The sequence below is a fragment of the Oncorhynchus keta genome, chromosome 12, assembly GCF_023373465.1.
Source record: "Oncorhynchus keta strain PuntledgeMale-10-30-2019 chromosome 12, Oket_V2, whole genome shotgun sequence".
NCBI lineage: Eukaryota > Metazoa > Chordata > Actinopteri > Salmoniformes > Salmonidae > Oncorhynchus > Oncorhynchus keta.
The window spans coordinates 50,377,147-50,399,575 of NC_068432.1; the positions used below are offsets into that span (position 1 = coordinate 50,377,147).

At 46.4% G+C, this 22,429-nt stretch overlaps 1 protein-coding gene across 13 annotated transcripts in view; it reads left to right on the forward strand.

The window, feature by feature from the left end:
* The window catches only part of LOC118380861 (protein Shroom3-like), a 162,901-nt gene that overhangs the window by 61,301 nt on the left and 79,171 nt on the right, over positions 1–22,429 (forward strand). The window contains exon 1 of one of the 13 annotated variants that reach the window (XM_052458580.1): positions 511–1,807. The exons of the other annotated variants lie outside the window; for them this stretch is intronic. Within the exon in view, the coding sequence (XP_052314540.1) occupies positions 1,770–1,807 (38 nt within the window). The 5' untranslated portion in view covers positions 511–1,769. Of the gene's footprint in view, positions 1–510; positions 1,808–22,429 lie in introns of those variants that run through there. 13 annotated transcript variants of the gene reach the window in all.

Sequence of the window (22,429 nt, forward strand, 5' to 3'; positions counted from 1 at the left end):
GGCTGGCTGGTTGACAGGCTGGCTGACTGACAGGCTGGCTGACTGGCTGGCTGGCTGATTGGCTGGCTGACAGGCTGGCTGACTGGCTGGCTGACAGGCTGGCTGACTGGCTGGCTGGCTGGCTGACAGGCTGGCTGGCTGACAGGCTGGCTGACTGGCTGGCTGACAGGCTGGCTGACTGGCTGGCTGGCTGGCTGACTGACAGGCTGGCTGACTGGCTGGCTGGCTGATTGACAGGCTGGCTGGCTGGTTGACAGGCTGGCTGACTGACAGGCTGGCTGACTGGCTGGCTGGCTGATTGGCTGGCTGACAGGCTGGCTGATTGGCTGGCTGACAGGCTGGCTGACTGCTCCATGGTATGGAGGGAGTGCCACTGTAGGACCTTGTCAGCCTACCTACAGCTGTGGGAAGACAAGACTGAGGAGGAGTTGCATAACTTCAGACTTTGGACACAGCTGTTCTCTGGGAGGGTGGACTTGATGGGAAAGGGAGGGAAATGAAGGAGGAGGTGTGAGAATTTCCTGAGGACAGGAGTCAGCACAGGTTATTGTTGCTGGAGTTAACAGTGAGGACAGGATTACCGGTTATTGTTGCTGGAGTTTACAGTGAGGACAGGATTACCGGTTATTGTTGCTGGAGTTTACAGTGAGGACAGGATTACCGGTTATTGTTGCTGGAGTTTACAGTGAGGACAGGATTACCGGTTATTGTTGCTGGAGTTTACAGTGAGGACAGGATTACAGATTATTGTTGCTGGAGTTTACAGTGAGGACAGGATTAAAGATATATGTTAGGTTGAGCCATCATATCCCACCAGCCCATGTGGATCAACTGATTGACTGGTTGCAGACAGATAGATGAATCCACCTCAAACGAACCAAGATGGACCCCAGTCTGGATCTGAACCCCAGTTGACATGCTCTAGTCATGTGTCCCTCTCTCAGCGGTGATGTAAGACAGCCATTATCAAGTCTGTTTGGTCTTCCTAACTGATCGTGATCCTTTCTGAGTTTTGGACTAGCTGATTAGCTGAGACCGTCCTCAGGAGGAAGGAGGAACTACTTTGGATGTATTAAATGAGTTGAGTCTGGCGATTTTGAGGAGGAACTACTTTTCCCATGGCCACTAGGGCTTGACTCTGGCTATTCTGAAGAGGAACTACTTTTCCCATGGCCACTAGGGCTTGACTCTGGCTATTCTGAAGAGGAACTACTTTTCCCATGGCCACTAGGGCTTGACTCTGGCTATTCTGAAGAGGAACTACTTTTCCCATGGCCACTAGGGCTTGACTCTGGCTATTCTGAAGAGGAACTACTTTTCCCATGGCCACTAGGGCTTGACTGTCTATTCTGAAGAGGAACTACTTTTCCCATGGCCACTAGGGCTTGACTCTGGCTATTCTGAAGAGGAACTACTTTTCCCATGGCCACTAGGGCTTGACTCTGGCTATTCTGAAGAGGAACTACTTTTCCCATGGCCACTAGGGCTTGACTCTGTCTATTCTGAAGAGGAACTACTTTTCCCATGGCCACTAGGGCTTGACTCTGGCTATTCTGAAGAGGAACTACTTTTCCCATGGCCACTAGGGCTTGACTCTGGCTATTCTGAAGAGGAACTACTTTTCCCATGGCCACTAGGGCTTGACTCTGTCTATTCTGAAGAGGAACTACTTTTCCCATGGCCACTAGGGCTTGACTCTGGCTATTCTGAAGAGGAACTACTTTTCCCAGGAGCACTAGGGCTTGACTCTGGCTGTATGTCACCAAAGGATGGATGAGACCCCAGACATCAGTAGTGACTCAGACAGGTGTGTGACTGTTCTCTATCATCTGTTTATACCTAACAACAGGTACACTACATAACAGTAGTCATGCTTTTAGTTCTGTGTACTACAGAGGAAGAAAGGCTATATGCTCACTCTCTCTCTCTTTCTCTTTCCCTCACTCCCTCCCTCCCTATTTCTCTCTCTCTGTTATTAACTGTGTGTGCTCCCAATGTTGGGTCAAGAGGTCGACTGTGAAGCCCATCCCACAGACAAGGGTCTCATTTACAATGGTGCCCTGAATACAAACATTTTCATAATCAATAAAATAAATAAAATAAAATACAACAAAAAGAACAAAAAAACAACAAGGTACAATTACAATACTACAATGTCAACCAATAAACCTTTACAGTCAATAGAAACAACCACAATCCTCAGTGAATGAATTTAACACAAGAGTCCTAAACTGCCCTAGCGGAACCAGGGAATCAAGATGCAAGGAATTTTGCAGATTATTCCTACAATGGTGGGCACTAAAACTAAGGAGGATTTACCTAAATTGGTCGAGAACAGAGAGAACAGAGTTAACCAACCCTGAGAGCTAACCAACCCTGAGAGTTAACCAACCCTGAGAGTTAACCAAACCTGAGAGTTAACCAACCCTGAGAGCTAACCAAACCTGAGAGTTAACCAAACCTGAGAGTTAACCAACCCTGAGAGTTAACCAACCCTGAGAGCTAACCAAACCTGAGAGTTAACCAACCCTGAGAGCTAACCAAACCTGAGAGTTAACCAAACCTGAGAGTTAACCAACCCTGAGAGTTAACCAACCCTGAGAGCTAACCAAACCTGAGAGTTAACCAAACCTGAGAGTTAACCAACCCTGAGAGTTAACCAAACCTGAGAGTTAACCAAACCTGAGAGTTAACCAACCCTGAGAGTTAACCAACCCTGAGAGCTAAGCAACCCTGAGAGCTAAGCAACCCTGAGAGCTAACCAACCCTGAGAGTTAACCAACCCTGAGAGCTAACCAACCCTGAGAGTTAACCAACCCTGAGAGCTAACCAAACCTGAGAGTTAACCAATCCTGAGAGCTAACCAACCCTGAGAGTTAACCAACCCTGAGAGCTAACCAACCCTGAGAGTTAACCAACCCTGAGAGCTAACCAACCCTGAGAGCTAACCAAACCTGAGAGCTAACCAACCCTGAGAGCTAACCAAACCTGAGAGCTAACCAACCCTGAGAGCTAACCAACCCTGAGAGTTAACCAACCCTGAGAGCTAACCAACCCTGAGAGCTAACCAAACCTGAGAGTTAACCAACCCTGAGAGTTAACCAACCCTGAGAGCTAACCAACCCTGATAGCTAACCAACCCTGAGAGTTAACCAACCCTGAGAGCTAACCAACCCTGAGAGCTAACCAACCCTGAGAGTTAACCAACCCTGAGAGCTAACCAACCCTGAGAGTTAATCAATCCTGAGAGCAACAGTTAACCAACCCTGAGAGCTAACCAACCCTGAGAGTTAACCAACCCTGAGAGTTAATCAACCCTGAGAGCAACAGTTAACCAACCCTGAGAGCTAACCAACCCTGAGAGTTCATTTATATAGCTCTTTTATATAGCAACAAAGTTTGGTAAGTTGGAGGCTTGTTTAGTAGAGCTTTTCAAACACAAAGGTGATTTACGGGACTTCAATGAGGGCTAGCCAACCTTTTGATAAAGGATGCAATGAAGTGTATTAAAACTGTCACCTGTGATAAAGTGAAGGGCACTATGGTAGACGGCTTCCAAAGGTTTAAGAGTAGTGGTTGCTGCAATCTGGTCAATGGTGTTACCATAGCCATGAATTGGCTGGAAATATGTAGTCCATTTGAAACAAAGTTGACTTTACAATCTGCTTTCTGCTATTTCGGGAATAGGCTATATCTATTTCTAAAATAAAAAAGAAGAAGAAGCCCACTTTAAATCTTGAACTTTTTAACAAGCTCATCCGTATGTTTTTTTTTAAACATTACATCTTTGTCAATCTAAATGCCCAGGTATTTATAGGTGGGAACCTGATCAATGGGAGACCCATCCAGTGAATAAATATAAATAATGCTAAGTAATATTAAGTCCGATGTTTAAACCAACCAGGGCTTTCTGTAAGTTAACAAGGTCAGATTGCAGCTCTAACGTATCCAACAGTTTGGGCGATGGCATACATAACAGAATCGTCTGCATACATATTCATTTAACAAGTTTTAACAGATAGACCAATATTATTTATATAAATAGTAAAGAGAAACGGGTCCTAATACCGACCCCTGAGGTACACCTTTCGTAATATCTAGGAAACTGGACTTAACATCATCAGAAATCACACATTGTGTCCTGTCTGACAGTTCATTCTCAAGCTACTTGCAAGAAAGCTTGACCCAGGCCTATGTCAGTCAACAGGGTCAAATAACTTTTGAAAGGCAGCACAATCATTTTTATGATCTCAGCAATTTAACACATCATCGTAAATGAGCGTAGCAGCTGAAATGGTGCTTAGTCACTTTCCAGATTGTAGGAATAATACCTGAACCAATTTTCAAGTCAAAAATATAGCTCAATGGTTCTGCAATAAGTAAGGGCAGCGAGCTGTAGTAAGAAGGGGGACCAAGTGAATCAGCTTTTTTAACATCAATCTTTAGCACTAAGGTACATCATAGACATCAAGTGGAGTGAAATTAAAATAAAGTATGTTTATTTTAGTGCATTGTTCTCTACAATCCGTTTTTGAGATGACTAAAGGACTCCCTCTAGTGGAATGAGATGAATTTTCAGAGACTTTCCTTTCAAACAGATGGCCAGCTGAAGTAAAATGGTTATTAAATGGTTATTCATTTGTCTAGTATGGGACCAGAGGCTGTCAAATCCTTCTTAACCAAGATTCAGTTACAAATAGAGCGTCCGCGTTGGTTTGAGAAACCAGAGTTAAAATATTTTTTTCTCAAGTAAACTTCTGGCATGTACTTGAATCAGCCCAAGGCCTCAGCTGCTGGATTTGAGATCAGACAAGAGTAGGCCTAATCCATGAGGGACTCAGCATGGATCACTGTGCTATCTGAACTCAGAATCAAATATTGCCTGCTAGCTTGCTTATCGATTTATGCTAACTGTCTGTCACGAGAGACTACCGTGATGCTAGCTAAGCTAGTGTAACGGCTTACTAGTTAGCGGTGGTGCGCTCTAAATAGCGTTTCAATCGGTGACGTCACTTGCTCTGAGACCTTGAAGTAGTGGTTCCCCTTGCTCTGCAAGTGCCGTGGCTTTTGTGGAGCGATGGGTCGGTGGAGCGATGGGTCGATGCTTCGTGGGTGACTGTTGTTGATGTGTGCAGAGGGTCCCTGGTTCGCGCCCGGGTATGGGCGAGGGGACGGTCTAAAGTTATACTGTTACACTAGGTCATTCTTCAGTCTGTCCACAGGGGCTAAGTTCCCTCCAGACAGAAACTACCTATTGGGCAAAAACTAGTTGAATAAAAAAAACAAAGTTGAAACAACGTGGAAAACTGATTGGATTTGAAAAAAGTAATCAATTTTTAAAAAATTCACCAAATGTTTTACCTAAATCCAATGACGTGAACCAAATGTAAACCAAAACTAGACGCTGAAATGAAGTCTGTGCCCAGTGGGTAGAGAGCAGAGAGAGCTACCTGCTGACTCCCTCCGGTCCAATGTGACACTCAGGAATGCCTGTAAATATTTAACAATGAGAGCAAAGAGAGCTAACTGCAAACTCCCTCCAGTCCAATGTGACACTCAGAAATGCTGTAAATATTTATCAATGCCTTGTAAGACTGCTGCTGAGGTGCCAAATGTCTCCACCTATCACTGATCATTATTTCTCCTTATGCTTACACAAAGGATACCGCAAAACACACAGTGAGTGTCATCTAACCATGGTGGGTAGCTTAGCGGTTAGAGAGGCGAGCTATAGCAATCGGAGGGTTGTTGGTTTGAATCTCAGGTCCGGTAGGAACTGAGCTGGCAACCAAAGGGTTCAAATCCTAGATGCCATTTGCCTTGCCGTTGTGCCCTTGAGCAATGCACTTAACCCCCCACAACAACAGCTCCCTGGGTGCCCAGTGTGGCAGCACCCCGCACCTCTCCAAAAAGTGTAGACATTAGAGGAGGCTGGTGGAAGGCGCTATAGGAGGACAGGCTCATTGTAATGGCTGGAATTGAATTAACAGTCCAACATGGTTTCCATATGTTTGTTGTGGAGCAGGTGTAGGGAAATGATAATCTAGTTGATACACACCCTGCAGTAGGACTACAGTACCACCCTACAGTAGGACTACAGTACCACCCTACAGTAGGACTACAGTACCACCCTACAGTAGAACTACAGTACCACCCTACAGTAGGACTACAGTACCACCCTACAGTAGGACTACAGTACCACCCTGCAGTAGGACTACAGTACCACCCTACAGTAGGACTACAGTACCACCCTACAGTAGAACTACAGTACCACCCTACAGTAGGACTACAGTACCACCCTACAGTAGAACTACAGTACCACCCTACAGTAGGACTACAGTACCACCCTACAGTAGGACTACAGTACCACCCTACAGTAGGACCACAGTACCACCCTACAGTAGGACTACAGTACCACCCTGCAGTAGGACTACAGTACCACCCTACAGTAGGACTACAGTACCACCCTACAGTAGGACCACAGTACCACCCTACAGTAGGACTACAGTACCACCCTGCAGTAGGACTACAGTACCACCCTACAGTAGGACTACAGTACCACCCTACAGTAGGACTACAGTACCACCCTGCAGTAGGACTACAGTACCACCCTACAGTAGGACTACAGTACCACCCTACAGTAGGACCACAGTACCACCCTACAGTAGGACTACAGTACCACCCTGCAGTAGGACTACAGTACCACCCTACAGTAGGACTACAGTACCACCCTACAGTAGGACTACAGTACCACCCTACAGTAGGACTACAGTACCACCCTACAGTAGGACTACAGTACCACCCTACAGTATAACTACAGTACCACCCTACAGTATAACTACAGTACCACCCTGCAGTATAACTACAGTACCACCCTGCAGTATAACTACAGTACCACCCTGCAGTATAACTACAGTACCCCCCTACAGTAGGACTACAGTACCACCCTGCAGTAGGACTACAGTACCACCCTACAGTAGGTCTACAGTACCACCCTACAGTAGGACTACAGTACCACCCTACAGTAGGACTACAGTACCACCCTACAGTATAACTACAGTACCACCCTACAGTAGGACTACAGTACCACCCTGCAGTAGGACTACAGTACCACCCTACAGTATAACTACAGTACCACCCTACAGTAGGACTACAGTACCACCCTGCAGTAGGACTACAGTACCACCCTGCAGTAGGACTACAGTACCACCCTACAGTAGGACTACAGTACCACCCTGTAGTAGGACCACAGTACCACCCTACAGTAGGACTACAGTACCACCCTGCAGTAGGACTACAGTACCACCCTACAGTATAACTACAGTACCCCCTACAGTAGGACTACAGTACCACCCTGTAGTAGGTCTACAGTACCACCCTGTAGTAGGACTACAGTACCACCCTACAGTTGGACTACAGTACCACCCTGCAGTAGGACTACAGTACCACCCTACAGTAGGACTACAGTACCACCCTGCAGTAGGACTACAGTACCACCCTGCAGTAGGACTACAGTACCACCCTACAGTATAACTACAGTACCACCCTGCAGTAGGACTACAGTACCACCCTACAGTATAACTACAGTACCACCCTACATTATAACTACAGTACCACCCTACAGTAGGACTACAGTACCACCCTGTAGTAGGACTACAGTACCACCCTACAGTAGGACTACAGTACCACCCTGCAGTAGGACTACAGTACCACCCTGTAGTAGGACTACAGTACCACCCTACAGTAGGACTACAGTACCACCCTGCAGTAGGACTACAGTACCAGCCTGCAGTAGGACTACAGTACCACCCTGCAGTAGGACTACAGTACCACCCTACAGTATAACTACAGTACCACCCTACAGTAGGACTACAGTACCACCCTACAGTATAACTACAGTACCACCCTACAGTATAACTACAGTACCACCCTGCAGTAGGACTACAGTATCACCCTACAGTAGGACTACAGTACCACCCTGCAGTAGGACTACAGTACCACCCTACAGTAGAACTACAGTACCACCCTACAGTAGGACTACAGTACCACCCTACAGTAGGACTACAGTACCACCCTACAGTAGGACTACAGTACCACCCTACAGTAGGACCACAGTACCACCCTACAGTAGGACTACAGTACCACCCTGCAGTAGGACTACAGTACCACCCTACAGTAGGACTACAGTACCACCCTACAGTAGGACTACAGTACCACCCTACAGTAGGACTACAGTACCACCCTACAGTAGGACTACAGTACCACCCTACAGTATAACTACAGTACCACCCTGCAGTATAACTACAGTACCACCCTGCAGTATAACTACAGTACCACCCTGCAGTATGACTACAGTACCACCCTGCAGTATAACTACAGTACCCCCCTACAGTAGGACTACAGTACCACCCTGCAGTAGGACTACAGTACCACCCTACAGTAGGACTACAGTACCACCCTACAGTAGGACTACAGTACCACCCTGTAGTAGGACCACAGTACCACCCTACAGTATAACTACAGTACCACCCTACAGTAGGACTACAGTACCACCCTGCAGTAGGACTACAGTACCACCCTACAGTATAACTACAGTACCACCCTACAGTAGGACTACAGTACCACCCTGTAGTAGGACCACAGTACCACCCTACAGTAGGACTACAGTACCACCCTACAGTATAACTACAGTACCACCCTACAGTATAACTACAGTACCACCCTACAGTAGGACTACAGTACCACCCTGCAGTAGGACTACAGTACCACCCTACAGTATAACTACAGTACCACCCTACAGTAGGACTACAGTACCACCCTGCAGTAGGACTACAGTACCACCCTGCAGTAGGACTACAGTACCACCCTACAGTAGGACTACAGTACCACCCTGTAGTAGGACCACAGTACCACCCTACAGTAGGACTACAGTACCACCCTGCAGTAGGACTACAGTACCACCCTACAGTATAACTACAGTACCCCCTACAGTAGGACTACAGTACCACCCTGTAGTAGGTCTACAGTACCACCCTGTAGTAGGACTACAGTACCACCCTACAGTTGGACTACAGTACCACCCTGCAGTAGGACTACAGTACCACCCTACAGTAGGACTACAGTACCACCCTGCAGTAGGACTACAGTACCACCCTGCAGTAGGACTACAGTACCACCCTACAGTATAACTACAGTACCACCCTGCAGTAGGACTACAGTACCACCCTACAGTATAACTACAGTACCACCCTACATTATAACTACAGTACCACCCTACAGTAGGACTACAGTACCACCCTGTAGTAGGACTACAGTACCACCCTACAGTAGGACTACAGTACCACCCTGCAGTAGGACTACAGTACCAGCCTGCAGTAGGACTACAGTACCACCCTGCAGTAGGACTACAGTACCACCCTACAGTATAACTACAGTACCACCCTACAGTAGGACTACAGTACCACCCTACAGTATAACTACAGTACCACCCTACAGTATAACTACAGTACCACCCTGCAGTAGGACTACAGTATCACCCTACAGTAGGACTACAGTACCACCCTGCAGTAGGACTACAGTACCACCCTGCAGTATAACTACAGTACCACCCTGCAGTATAACTACAGTACCACCCTACAGTAGGACTACAGTACCACCCTGCAGTATAACTACAGTACCACCCTGCAGTATAACTACAGTACCACCCTACAGAATAACTACAGTACCACCCTACAGTAGGACTACAGTACACCCTACAGTAGCCTACAGTACCACCCTACAATAGGACTACAGTACCACCCTACAGTATAACTACAGTACCACCCTGCAGTATAACTACAGTACCACCCTGCAGTAGAACTACAGTACCACCCTGCAGTAGGACTACAGTACCACCCTGCAGTAGAACTACAGTACCACCCTACAGTAGGACTACAGTACCACCCTACAGTAGGACTACAGTACCACCCTACAGTAGGACTACAGTACCACCCTACAGTAGGACTACAGTACCACCCTACAGTAGGACTACAGTACCACCCTACAGTAGAACTACAGTACCACCCTACAGTATAACTACAGTACCACCCTACAGTAGGACTACAGTACCACCCTACAGTAGGACTACAGTACCACCCTACAGTATAACTACAGTACCACCCTACAGTAGGACTACAGTACCACCCTACAGTAGGACTACAGTACCACCCTACAGTAGAACTACAGTACCACCCTACAGTAGGACTACAGTACCACCCTACAGTAGAACTACAGTACCACCCTGCAGTAGGACTACATCCACACCCTGCAGTAGGACTACAGTACCACCCTACAGTAGGACTACAGTACCACCCTACAGTATAACTACAGTACCACCCTACAGTAGGACTACAGTACCACCCTACAGTAGGACTACAGTACCACCCTACAGTAGGACTACATTAACACCCTACAGTAGGACTACAGTACCACCCTACAGTAGGACTACAGTACCACCCTACAGTATAACTACAGTACCACCCTACAGTAGGACTACAGTACCAGTATTGACACTACGCACGGATTGGATGACTTTTGGAATTTCAGTAAGCAACAATTTGATGCCTTCAACAGCATTAGCCTAACTTTATTCCAATACATGTGTCATTCAGTGCTATTTATTCCCACAGTAGTTCATTATGGACCCCTCCAGTAGTGGTTAGAAAACAGTGCATTTATTTATTTATTTATGTAACTAAAGGTAAAAGTCAGTTAAGAACAAATTCTTATTTTCAATCACGGCCTAGGAACAGTGGGTTAACTGCCTGTTCAGGGGCAGCTCGGGGGTTTGAACTTGCAACCTTCCGGTTACTAGTCCAACGCTCTAACCACTAGGCTACCCTGCCGCCCCATGTGGTGGGCTATGTGAAGTGATGGGTGATGCCTTGCAAAGTTTACAACTGCCAAGGAGGATAGTCGTAACGGGCGTTGCCGAGAAACATCAAGAGCTGTAAGAGCATAGTGCATACCAAGACCGCCTCAGCATTACGGTTCATTTTCCTTAATAAGCTGTAGGCAGAACTTTACCGCAATGATGACTAGGTCGTTAGGCAGAAATAAAACGTTCTGGCTTTGATACTGGCAACACCTTTCAGATATATAGAAAAGGCGGCCATTTTTTCACGTCGTGGTAAAGTCGTCAGCATGGTAAAGTTGGTGGAAAACGTGTCAGTATGAAAGGGATATATACAGGGGGCGCTTACTTTCACTGGGGACGGGGGCATATCCCCCCCACATATTTGGAAATTGCATTTTTGTCCACCCCCAGTTATCATTGGGAATGTGATACAAAACAAGACAACTGTGTGCTTTAGGACCATGCGGACACCTCCGAGCGGTCGGGTACGCTGTTTGGAGTGTTTACCCAACTGGTTAAAACATATAGTGTATATATAAAAAATAATATATATATTGCCCCCCCATTTCTAAAACCAAAGTTGCGTCCCTGGATAAATATGTGTGTAAACCGTGGGTAAATAATGTTTGTAAACTTTAATACAAAAAGCATTCATCATTATACTAAAAGCATTAATGTAGCATGATATTATCAGTGTTAGTTCTGTTAACTGCTGTGTGATGGCAGTGCAAGGCAGGATGCGTAGAGGGTACTGTAGTTCTACTGTAGGATGTGGATGTAGTCCTACTGCAGGGTGGTACTGTAGTTCTACTGTAGTATGTGGATGTAGTCCTACTGCAGGGTGGTACTGTAGTCCTACTGCAGGGTGGTACTGTAGTCCTACTGCAGGGTGGTACTGTAGTCCTACTGTAGGGTGGTACTGTAGTTCTACTGTAGGGTGTGGATGTAGTCCTACTGCAGGGTGGTACTGTAGTCCTACTGCAGGGTGGTACTGTAGTTCTACTGTAGGATGTGGATGTAGTCCTACTGCAGGGTGGTACTGTAGTTCTACTGCAGGGTGTGGATGTAGTTCTACTGCATGGTGGTACTGTAGTCCTACTGCAGGGTGTGGATGTAGTTCTACTGCAGGATGTGGATGTAGTTCTACTGCATGGTGGTACTGTAGTCCTACTGCAGGGTGTGGATATAGTTCTACTGCAGGGTGGTACTGTAGTCCTACTGTAGGGTGGTAGTGTAGTCCTACTGTAGGGTGGTACTGTAGTCCTACTGCAGGGTGGTACTGTAGTCCTACTGTAGGGTGTGGATGTAGTCCTACTGCAGGGTGGTACTGTAGTCCTACTGTAGGGTGTGGATGTAGTTCTACTGTAGGGTGGTACTGTAGTCCTACTGTAGGGTGTGGATGTAGTCCTACTCCAGGGTGGTACTGTAGTCCTACTGTAGGGTGTGGATGTAGTCCTACTGTAGGGTGGTACTGTAGTCCTACTGCATGGTGGTACTGTAGTCCAACTGTAGGGTGTGGATGTAGTCCTACTGTAGGGTGGTACTATAGTCCTACTGCAGGGTGGTACTGTAGTCCAACTGTAGGGTGTGGATGTAGTCCTACTGTAGGGTGGTACTGTAGTCCTACTGTAGGGTGTGGATGTAGTTCCTACTGCAGGGTGTGGATGTAGTCCTACTGCAGGGTGTGGATGTAGTTCTACTGTAGGGTGGTACTGTAGTCTTACTGTAGGGTGTGGATGTAGTCCTACTGTAGGGTGGTACTGTAGTCCTACTTCAGGGTGTGGATGTAGTTCTACTACAGGGTGGTACTGTAGTTCTACTGTAGGGTGGTACTGTAGTCCTACTGCAGGGTGTGGATGTAGTCCTACTGCAGGGTGGTACTGTAGTTCTACTGCAGGGTGGTACTGTAGTTCTACTGCAGGGTGGTACTGTAGTTCTACTGCAGGGTGTGGATGTAGTTCTACTGCAGGGTGGTACTGTAGTTCTACTGCATGGTGGCTGTAGTCCTACTGCAGGGTGTGGATGTAGTTCTACTGCATGGTGGTACTGTAGTCCTACTGCAGGGTGTGGATGTAGTCCTACTGCAGGGTGTGGATGTAGTCCTACTGCAGGGTGTGGATGTAGTTCTACTGCATGGTGGTACTGTAGTTCTACTGCATGGTGGTACTGTAGTTCTACTGCAGGGTGTGGATGTAGTTCTACTGCATGGTGGTACTGTAGTCCTACTGCAGGGTGTGGATGTAGTTCTACTGTAGGGTGGTACTGTAGTCCTACTGTAGGGTGGTACTGTAGTCCTACTGTAGGGTGGTACTGTAGTCCTACTGTAGGGTGTGGATGTAGTCCTACTACGGGGTGGTACTGTAGTTCTACTATAGGGTGTGGATGTAGTCCTACTGCAGGGTGTGGATGTAGGCCTACTGCAGGGTGGTACTGTAGTTCTACTGCAGGGTGTGGATGTAGTTCTACTGCAGGGTGTGGATGTAGTCCTACTGCAGGGTGTGGATGTAGTTCTACTGCAGGGTGTGGATGTAGTCCTACTGCAGGGTGTGGATGTAGTCCTACTGCAGGGTGTGGATGTAGTCCTACTGCAGGGTGTGGATGTAGTCCTACTGCAGGGTGTGGATGTAGTTCTACTGCAGGGTGTGGATGTAGTCCTACTGCAGGGTGTGGATGTAGTCCTACTGCAGGGCGTGGATGTAGGCCTACTGCAGGGTGGTACTGTAGTTCTACTGCAGGGTGTGGATGTGGTTCTACTGCAGGGTGTGGATGTAGTCCTACTGCAGGGTGTGGATGTAGTCCTACTGCAGGGTGTGGATGTAGTCCTACTGCAGGGTGTGGATGTAGTCCTACTGCAGGGTGTGGATGTAGTCCTACTGCAGGGTGTGGATGTAGTCCTACTGCAGGGTGTGGATGTAGTCCTACTGCAGGGCGTGGATGTAGGCCTACTGCAGGGTGGTACTGTAGTTCTACTGCAGGGTGTGGATGTGGTTCTACTGCAGGGTGTGGATGTAGTTCTACTGCAGGGTGGTACTGTAGTTCTACTGCAGGGTGTGGATGTAGTTCTACTGCAGGGTGTGGATGTAGTTCTACTGCAGGGTGTGGATGTAGTCCTACTGCAGGGTGTGGATGTAGTCCTACTGCAGGGTGTGGATGTAGTTCTACTGCAGGGTGTGGATGTAGTCCTACTGCAGGGTGTGGATGTAGTCCTACTGCAGGGTGTGGATGTAGTTCTACTGCAGGGTGTGGATGTAGTCCTACTGCAAGGTGTGGATGTAGTCCTACTGCAGGGTGTGGATGTAGTCCTACTGCAGGATGTGGATGTAGTCCTCCTACAGGATGTGGATGTAGTTCAACTGTAGGGTGGTACTGTAGTCCTATTGCAGGGTGTGGATGTAGTCCTACTGCAGGGTGTGGATGTAGTCCTACTGCAGGGTGTGGATGTAGTCCTACTGCAGTTTGTGGATGGAGTTCTACTGCAGGGTTTGGATGTAGTCCTCCTGTAGGGTGTAGGCCTACTTTAGATGTCCCAACACCCACCAGTGAGAGGGGTGACCTAGTGTGTGTGTGTTTGTGTCCTGGCTCTGTCGCTATGGATACAACCCAGGTTGCCCTATCCTGTCGTCAGGGCGGGTTGGCATGCGAGGAATTTGAAGGGAAGGCTTGAAGAGAAGGTTGGAGGGGTGAGTGGCGCATCTCTCCCCCTGCAGAGCAGACATCCCCCACCCCACCCATTCACTCCTGCTGTCTGGTTTTAATTAGACTCGTTAAATATGTAAATTTATGTAAATGTGACAAAGCGTGGCGGAGAGGCAGTCACATGAAGATTTAACATGTTCTTCTTCGGAGATGAGACTTTAACACAGTCTTTTCTTTTCAAACATCAAAATACCCTAAATATGATACAGCAGTGTTTAATTTTCCCGACTTAATGTCTATAAGCCGTTCGCTGGCCCAGTTTATGTAGCAGCCATCGTTCTGAGGAGAGGTGTGAACAGTGTGAATAGTAGTTATGAGGTTCTAATTAACACTAGAACCGCTAAAGCAGTCATTTGGACTGCTCATGAGGTAAAACATTTTATTACATTTTTTAAGTCATGCCCCTCTTTGTCCTTGACTTGTCCTAAATAAGTCTATATAACAATCTGTTGTTGTTCGAATCTTAATATCACAAACAGAACTGGAGTTACAACCTGCTCCTCTCCTCCTGACAGTAGGGCCTGCTCCTCTCCTTCTCCTAACAGTAGGGCCTGCTCCCCTCCTTCTCCTAACAGTAGGGCCTGCTCCTCACCTTCTCCCTACAGTAGGGCCTGCTCCCCTCCTTCTCCCTACAATAGGGCCTGCTCCCCTCCTTCTCCTGACAGTAGGGCTTGCTCCCCTCCTTCTCCCTACAATAGGGCCTGCTCCCCTCCTTCTCCTAACAGTAGGGCCTGCTCCTCACCTTCTCCCTACAGTAGGGCCTGCTCCCCTCCTTCTCCTGCCAGTAGGGCCTGCTCCTCACCTTCTCCCTACAGTAGGGCCTGCTCCCCTCCTTCTCCTGCCAGTAGGGCCTGCTCCTCTCCTTCTCCTGACAGTAGGGCTTGCTCCCCTCCTTCTCCCTACAATAGGGCCTGCTCCCCTCCTTCTCCTAACAGTAGGGCCTGCTCCTCACCTTCTCCCTACAGTAGGGCCTGCTCCCCTCCTTCTCCTGCCAGTAGGGCCTGCTCCTCTCCTTCTCCTGCCAGTAGGGCTTGCTCCCCTCCTTCTCCCTACAATAGGGCCTGCTCCCCTCCTTCTCCTAACAGTAGGGCCTGCTCCTCACCTTCTCCCTACAGTAGGGCCTGCTCCCCTCCTTCTCCTGCCAGTAGGGCCTGCTCCTCTCCTTCTCCTGACAGTAGGGCCTGCTCCCCTCCTTCTCCTGACAGTAGGGCCTGCTCCTCTCCTTCTCCCTACAGTAGGGCCTGCTCCCCTCCTTCTCCCTACAGTAGGGCCTGCTCCCCTCCTTCTCTCTACAGTAGGGCTTGCTCTCCTCCTTCTCCTGACAGTAGGGCCTGCTCCTCTCCTTCTCCCTACAGTAGGGCCTGCTCCCCTCCTTCTCCTGACAGTAGGGCCTGCTCCCCTCCTTCTCCTGACAGTAGGGCCTGCTCCTCTCCTTCTCCTGACAGTAGGGCCTGCTCCTCTCCTTCTCCTGACAGTAGGGCCTGCTCCTCTCCTTCTCCCTACAGTAGGGCCTGCTCCTCTCCTTCTCCTGACAGTAGGGCCTGCTCCCCTCCTTCTCCTGACAGTAGGGCCTGCTCCTCACCTTCTCCCTACAGTAGGGCCTGCTCCTCACCTTCTCCCTACAGTAGGACCTGCTCCTCACCTTCTCCCTACAGTAGGGCCTGCTCCCCTCCTTCACCCTACAGTAGGGCCTGCTCCCCTCCTTCTCCTGACAGTAGGGCCTGCTCCTCACCTTCACCCTACAGTAGGGCCTGCTCCCCTCCTTCTCCCTACAGTAGGGCCTACTTCCCTCCTTCTCCCTACAGTAGGGCCTGCTCCCCTCCTTCTCCCTACAGTAGGGCCTGCTCCCCTCCTTCTCCCTACAGTAGGGCCTGCTCCCCTCCTTCTCCCTACAGTAGGGCCTGCTCCCCTCCTTCTCCCTACAGTAGGGCCTACTCCCCTCCTTCTCCCTACAGTAGGGCCTGCTCCCCTCCTTCTCCTGACAGTAGGGCCTGCTCCTCCTCACCTTCTCCCTACAGTAGGGCCTGCTCCTCACCTTCTCCCTACAGTAGCGCCTGCTCCCCTCCTTCTCCTGACAGTAGGGCCTGCTCCTCACCTTCTCCCTACAGTAGGGCCTGCTCCCCTCCTTCTCCTGACAGTAGGGCCTGCTCCTCGCCTTCTCCCTACAGTAGGACCTACTCCCCTCCTTCTCCTGACAGTAGGGCCTGCTCCCCTCCTTCTCCTGACAGTAGGGCCTGCTCCTCCTCACCTTCTCCCTACAGTAGGGCCTGCTCCTCACCTTCTCCCTACAGTAAGGCCTGCTCCTCACCTTCTCCTTACAGTAGGGCCTGCTCCTCACCTTCTCCCTACAGTAAGGCCTGCTCCTCTCCTTCTCCTGACAGTAGGGTCTGCTCCTCACCTTCTCCCTACAGTAGGGCCTGCTCCTCACCTTCTCCTTACAGTAGGGCCTGCTCCTCACCTTCTCCCTACAGTAAGGCCTGCTCCTCTCCTTCTCCTGACAGTAGGGTCTGCTCCTCACCTTCTCCCTACAGTAGGGCCTGCTCCTCACCTTCTCCTGACAGTAGGGCCTGCTCCTCCTCACCTTCTCCCTACAGTAGGGCCTGCTCCTCACCTTCTCCCTACAGTAGGGCCTACTCCCCTCCTACTCCTGACAGTTGATGGTACCATTCCCAGTTGATAACCACCCTGATAATTTCCTCAAAACCGAACCTATAAACTATACCAAATCTAATTTCACACATGTAACAACAGATGAAATAAATGAAGTAAAGTATGATGGGGGAGAATGGGTGAGTTGATGAGCGAGGGGGAAGTGAACTATGCATCATTGTTTCATCACCAATAGTGAATAAAGAACAAGGGCAGGCAATTCTGTTGTATTGATCTATTGTAATTCTAATCTTAAAATGGTATGTACCCTATATCATCAGTCCAGCGAATCAAAGCAGTCTCACCAGTCTCCTCTGGCCTACTTGGCTACACAGTGAACGTGTGCATCATGTAGAATGGTAAGAAAAGCAAGACGAATGGATGCACATGCTGCGTTAGCACTGCTACAAAATCTGAATGAAAACGACTCCGATGGACGAAATGGATCATGACATCTCTGATGATTAATCTTCTGGTTCTGAGCCTGATCCTGAACCTCCTCTTCTGGTTCTGAGCCTCTTCCTGAACCTCCTCTTCTGGTTCTGAGCCTCATCCTGAACCTCCACCTCTGATGATTCATCTTCTGGTTCTGAGCATCATCCTGAGCCTCCTCTTCTGGTTCCGAGCCTCATCCTGAACCTCTTCTTCTGGTTCTGAGCCTCATCCTGAATTTATACCTCAGAGCCCCCCCCCCTCCAAAACCCCAGAGTGTTGCACACTGAGCAGTTATCCTCGCCACTACCAAATGAAAAGTTGAGACGGGAGAGAGGAAGGAATGGCCAACGTTTAGATAGAACAAGCCCGTGACAATGCTACGGGCCGATTATCAGCACAAAATGTCATCACTGAGAGAGCAGGCTCTACAGTATGTCTCAAGCAAAAAATAACCATCAGCAACACACTCACTAGCTCTCGTTGTTTATGTGGCATGGGCATCCTTCAACTGATGCCATTGCGTGAAGACGCACACACCATGTAAGCACAAGCTGATAGTAATTGACAATTTGTGACTGCTGTCATATCGACACTTGTATTCATTATCATACCATTATCATACCATTGTTGTTTTTGTGCTGAGTTTCAGTATTTGTCAAGGCCGCCTGGCGCTTCTAATGATGTTTAGGCTACTAATGTTTTCGTCAGTTGACCGCCTCGCGTCTTGCTGATCGTGCGTCTTGGTAGTTGGGTATTTTTTTATTTTGTTGTTATAAAAATAAACTGTTACTGTGTTCCAACACATATGCTTTCTGTTTCATAGTTGTAACAAAGGCACTCAACAAAAACACCTGAATTGTCACACAGGCCTGGTCGGTTAGCTAGCTACTGTCTGTCACACAGGCCTGGTCGGTTAGCTAGCTACTGTCTGTCACACAGGCCTGGTCGGTTAGCTAGCTACTGTCTGTCATACAGGCCTGGTCGGCTAGCTAGCTACTGTCTGTCACGCAGGCCTGGTCGGTTAGCTAGCTACTGTCTGTCACACAGGCCTGGTCGGTTAGCTAGCTACTGTCTGTCTGCAGCATTCTCTTGGTTGATAATGACTTACTGTCTGTTTGCAGCATTCTCTTGGTTGATAATGACTTACGGTGTTTGCAGCATTCTCTTGGTTGATAATGACTTACTGTCCGTCTGCAGCATTCTCTTGGTTGATATGACTTACTGTCCGTCTGCAGCATTCTCTTGGTTGATAATGACTTACTGTCAGTCTGCAGCATTCTCTTGGTTGATAATGACTTACTTTCCGTCTGCAGCATTCTCTTGGTTGATAATGACTTACTGTCAGTCTGCAGCATTCTCTTGGTTGATAATGACTTACTGTCCGTCTGCAGCATTCTCTTGGTTGATAATGACTTACTGTCAGTCTGCAGCATTCTCTTGGTTGATAATGACTTACTGTCAGTCTGCAGCATTCTCTTGGTTGATAATGACTTACTGTCAGTCTGCAGCATTCTCTTGGTTGATAATGACTTACTGTCCGTCTGCAGCATTCTCTTGGTTGATAATGACTTACTGTCCGTCTGCAGCATTCTCTTGGTTGATAATGACTTACTGTCCGTCTGCAGCATTCTCTTGGTTGATAATGACTTACTGTCCGTCTGCAGCATTCTCTTGGTTGATAATGACTTACTGTCAGTCTGCAGCATTCTCTTGGTTGATAATGACTTACTGTCCGTCTGCAGCATTCTCTTGGTTGATAATGACTTACTGTCCGTCTGCAGCATTATCTTGGTTGATAATGACTTACTGTCAGTCTGCAGCATTCTCTTGGTTGATAATGACTTACTGTCAGTCTGCAGCATTCTCTTGGTTGATAATGACTTACTGTCAGTCTGCAGCATTCTCTTGGTTGATAATGACTTACTGTCCGTCTGCAGCATTCTCTTGGTTGATAATGACTTACTGTCCGTCTGCAGCATTCTCTTGGTTGATAATGACTTACTGTCCGTCTGCAGCATTCTCTTGGTTGATAATGACTTACTGTCCGTCTGCAGCATTCTCTTGGTTGATAATGACTTACTGTCCGTCTGCTGGCTCTATAAGAGAGCGACATCACACCCTCCACAGCCTTTCCGTCTCACTCAGAGGTTTTCAGCTGGGCTTGCTTTCTTTTGTTTGTCTGTTTTCTGATGCAGACGATGAGAGAGAGAACGAGAGAGCGGTTGTTTATAGATGGATGCGAAACAGCACAGTTTGGACACAGAGACTATGGGGTGGGTTTTAAATTACTGCCCTATCCAGGTCAGCTTCATGCATATTCATATTTGGTAGTTGGTACAGTTTAGACATAAGATCATTATACTGTATTTTATGATACTGTATTATATGATACTGTATTATATGATACTGTATTAAATGATACTCTATTATATGATACTGTATTATATGATACTGTATTAAATGATACTGTATTAAATGATACTGTATTATATGATACTGTATTTTATGATACTGTATTATATGATACTGTATTATATGATACTGTATTAAATGATACTGTATTATATGATACTGTATTTTATGATACTGTATTATACGATACTGTATTATATGATACTGTATTAAATTATACTGTATTATATGATACTGTATTATATGATACTGTATTATATGATACTGTATTGTACGATACTGTATTTTATGATACTGTATTGTATGATACTGTATTATACGATACTGTATTATATGATACTGTATTTTATGATACTGTATTATATGATACTGTATTAAATGATACTGTATTAAATGATACTGTATTATATGATACTGTATTTTATGATACTGTATTATACGATACTGTATTATATGATACTGTATTAAATTATACTGTATTATGTTATACTGTATTATGTTATACTGTATTTCCAGATTGCCTTCACATATATGGTCTCAATGAGCAAGTGAGGGATATAAGATTATACACAGTGTTTGTTGTTAGTTCTCTTTTTTCTAATGGAGATAATAAGAGAGTAGTCAGTAGATATCAGCAACATAGTTATGACTATAGCACCAATATGACATAGTAGACAATAACTACAACCTAGAACTATAGCACTACTATGACATAGTACACAATAACTTCAACCTAGAACTATAGCACTACTATGACATAGTAGACAATAACTACAACCTAGAACTATAGCACTACTATGACATAGTACACAATAACTACAACCTAGAACTATAGCACCAATATGACATAGTACACAATAACTACAACCTAGAAATATAGCACCACTATGACATAGTACACAATAACTACAACCTAGAACTATAGCATCACTATGACATAGTACACAATAACTACAACCTAGAACTATAGCACCACTATGACATAGTACACAATAACTACAACCTAGAACTATAGCACCACTATGACATAGTACACAATAACTACAACCTAGAACTATAGCACCACTATGACATCGTACACAATAACTACAACCTAGAACTATAGCACCACTATGACATCGTACACAATAACTACAACCTAGAACTATAGCACCACTATGACATCGTACACAATAACTACAACCTAGAACTATAGCATCACTATGACATCGTACACAATAACTACAACCTAGAACTATAGCATCACTATGACATCGTACACAATAACTACAACCTAGAACTATAGCACCACTATGACATCGTACACAATAACTACAACCTAGAACTATAGCACCACTATGACATCGTACACAATAACTACAACCTAGAACTATAGCATCACTATGACATCGTACACAATAACTACAACCTAGAACTATAGCACCACTATGACATAGTACACAATAACTACAACCTAGAACTATAGCATCACTATGACATCGTACACAATAACTTCAACCTAGAACTATAGCACCACTATGACATCGTACACAATAACTTCAACCTAGAACTATAGCATCACTATGACATCGTACACAATAACTACAACCTAGAACTATAGCACCACTATGACATAGTACACAATAACTACAACCTAGAACTATAGCATCACTATGACATCGTACACAATAACTACAACCTAGAACTATAGCATCACTATGACATAGTACACAATAACTACAACCTAGAACTATAGCATCACTATGACATAGTACACAATAACTTCAACCTAGAACTATAGCACCACTATGACATAGTACACAATAACTACAACCTAGAACTATAGCATCACTATGACATAGTACACAATAACTACAACCTAGAACTATAGCATCACTATGACATCGTACACAATAACTACAACTTAGTCTGATTTCCCTTTCTATCCATCCGACTCCATAAGTGAAACTAATATAGTAAACGGCTCATCTGTCCAGTCAAAATGTAAGAAATCTTATTAGCTATCGACTATTGGGCCAATATTCTGATTAACATAAAAATGTTTCACTCTTTATGCGATGCAGAGAACACCGAAGGAATAATGATCATTTAATTACCATACTGAATTGTTGTAATGTTTGTTTATGTGTCAATTAATCCCATAAGGGATGGGTTGCTAATTGGTGATTTGACACAAAAATAAAATGTAATTTATTCATATATCGTGTCATTTGAGGTCATATGTGTGGAATGTGTATATGAACAAATCAAAGAAGACTTAAACGCATAAACAATCATTTGTATGTGAACCAATCAGAGAAGAGGTAACCTCATAAACAATGATGTGTATATGAACCAATCAGA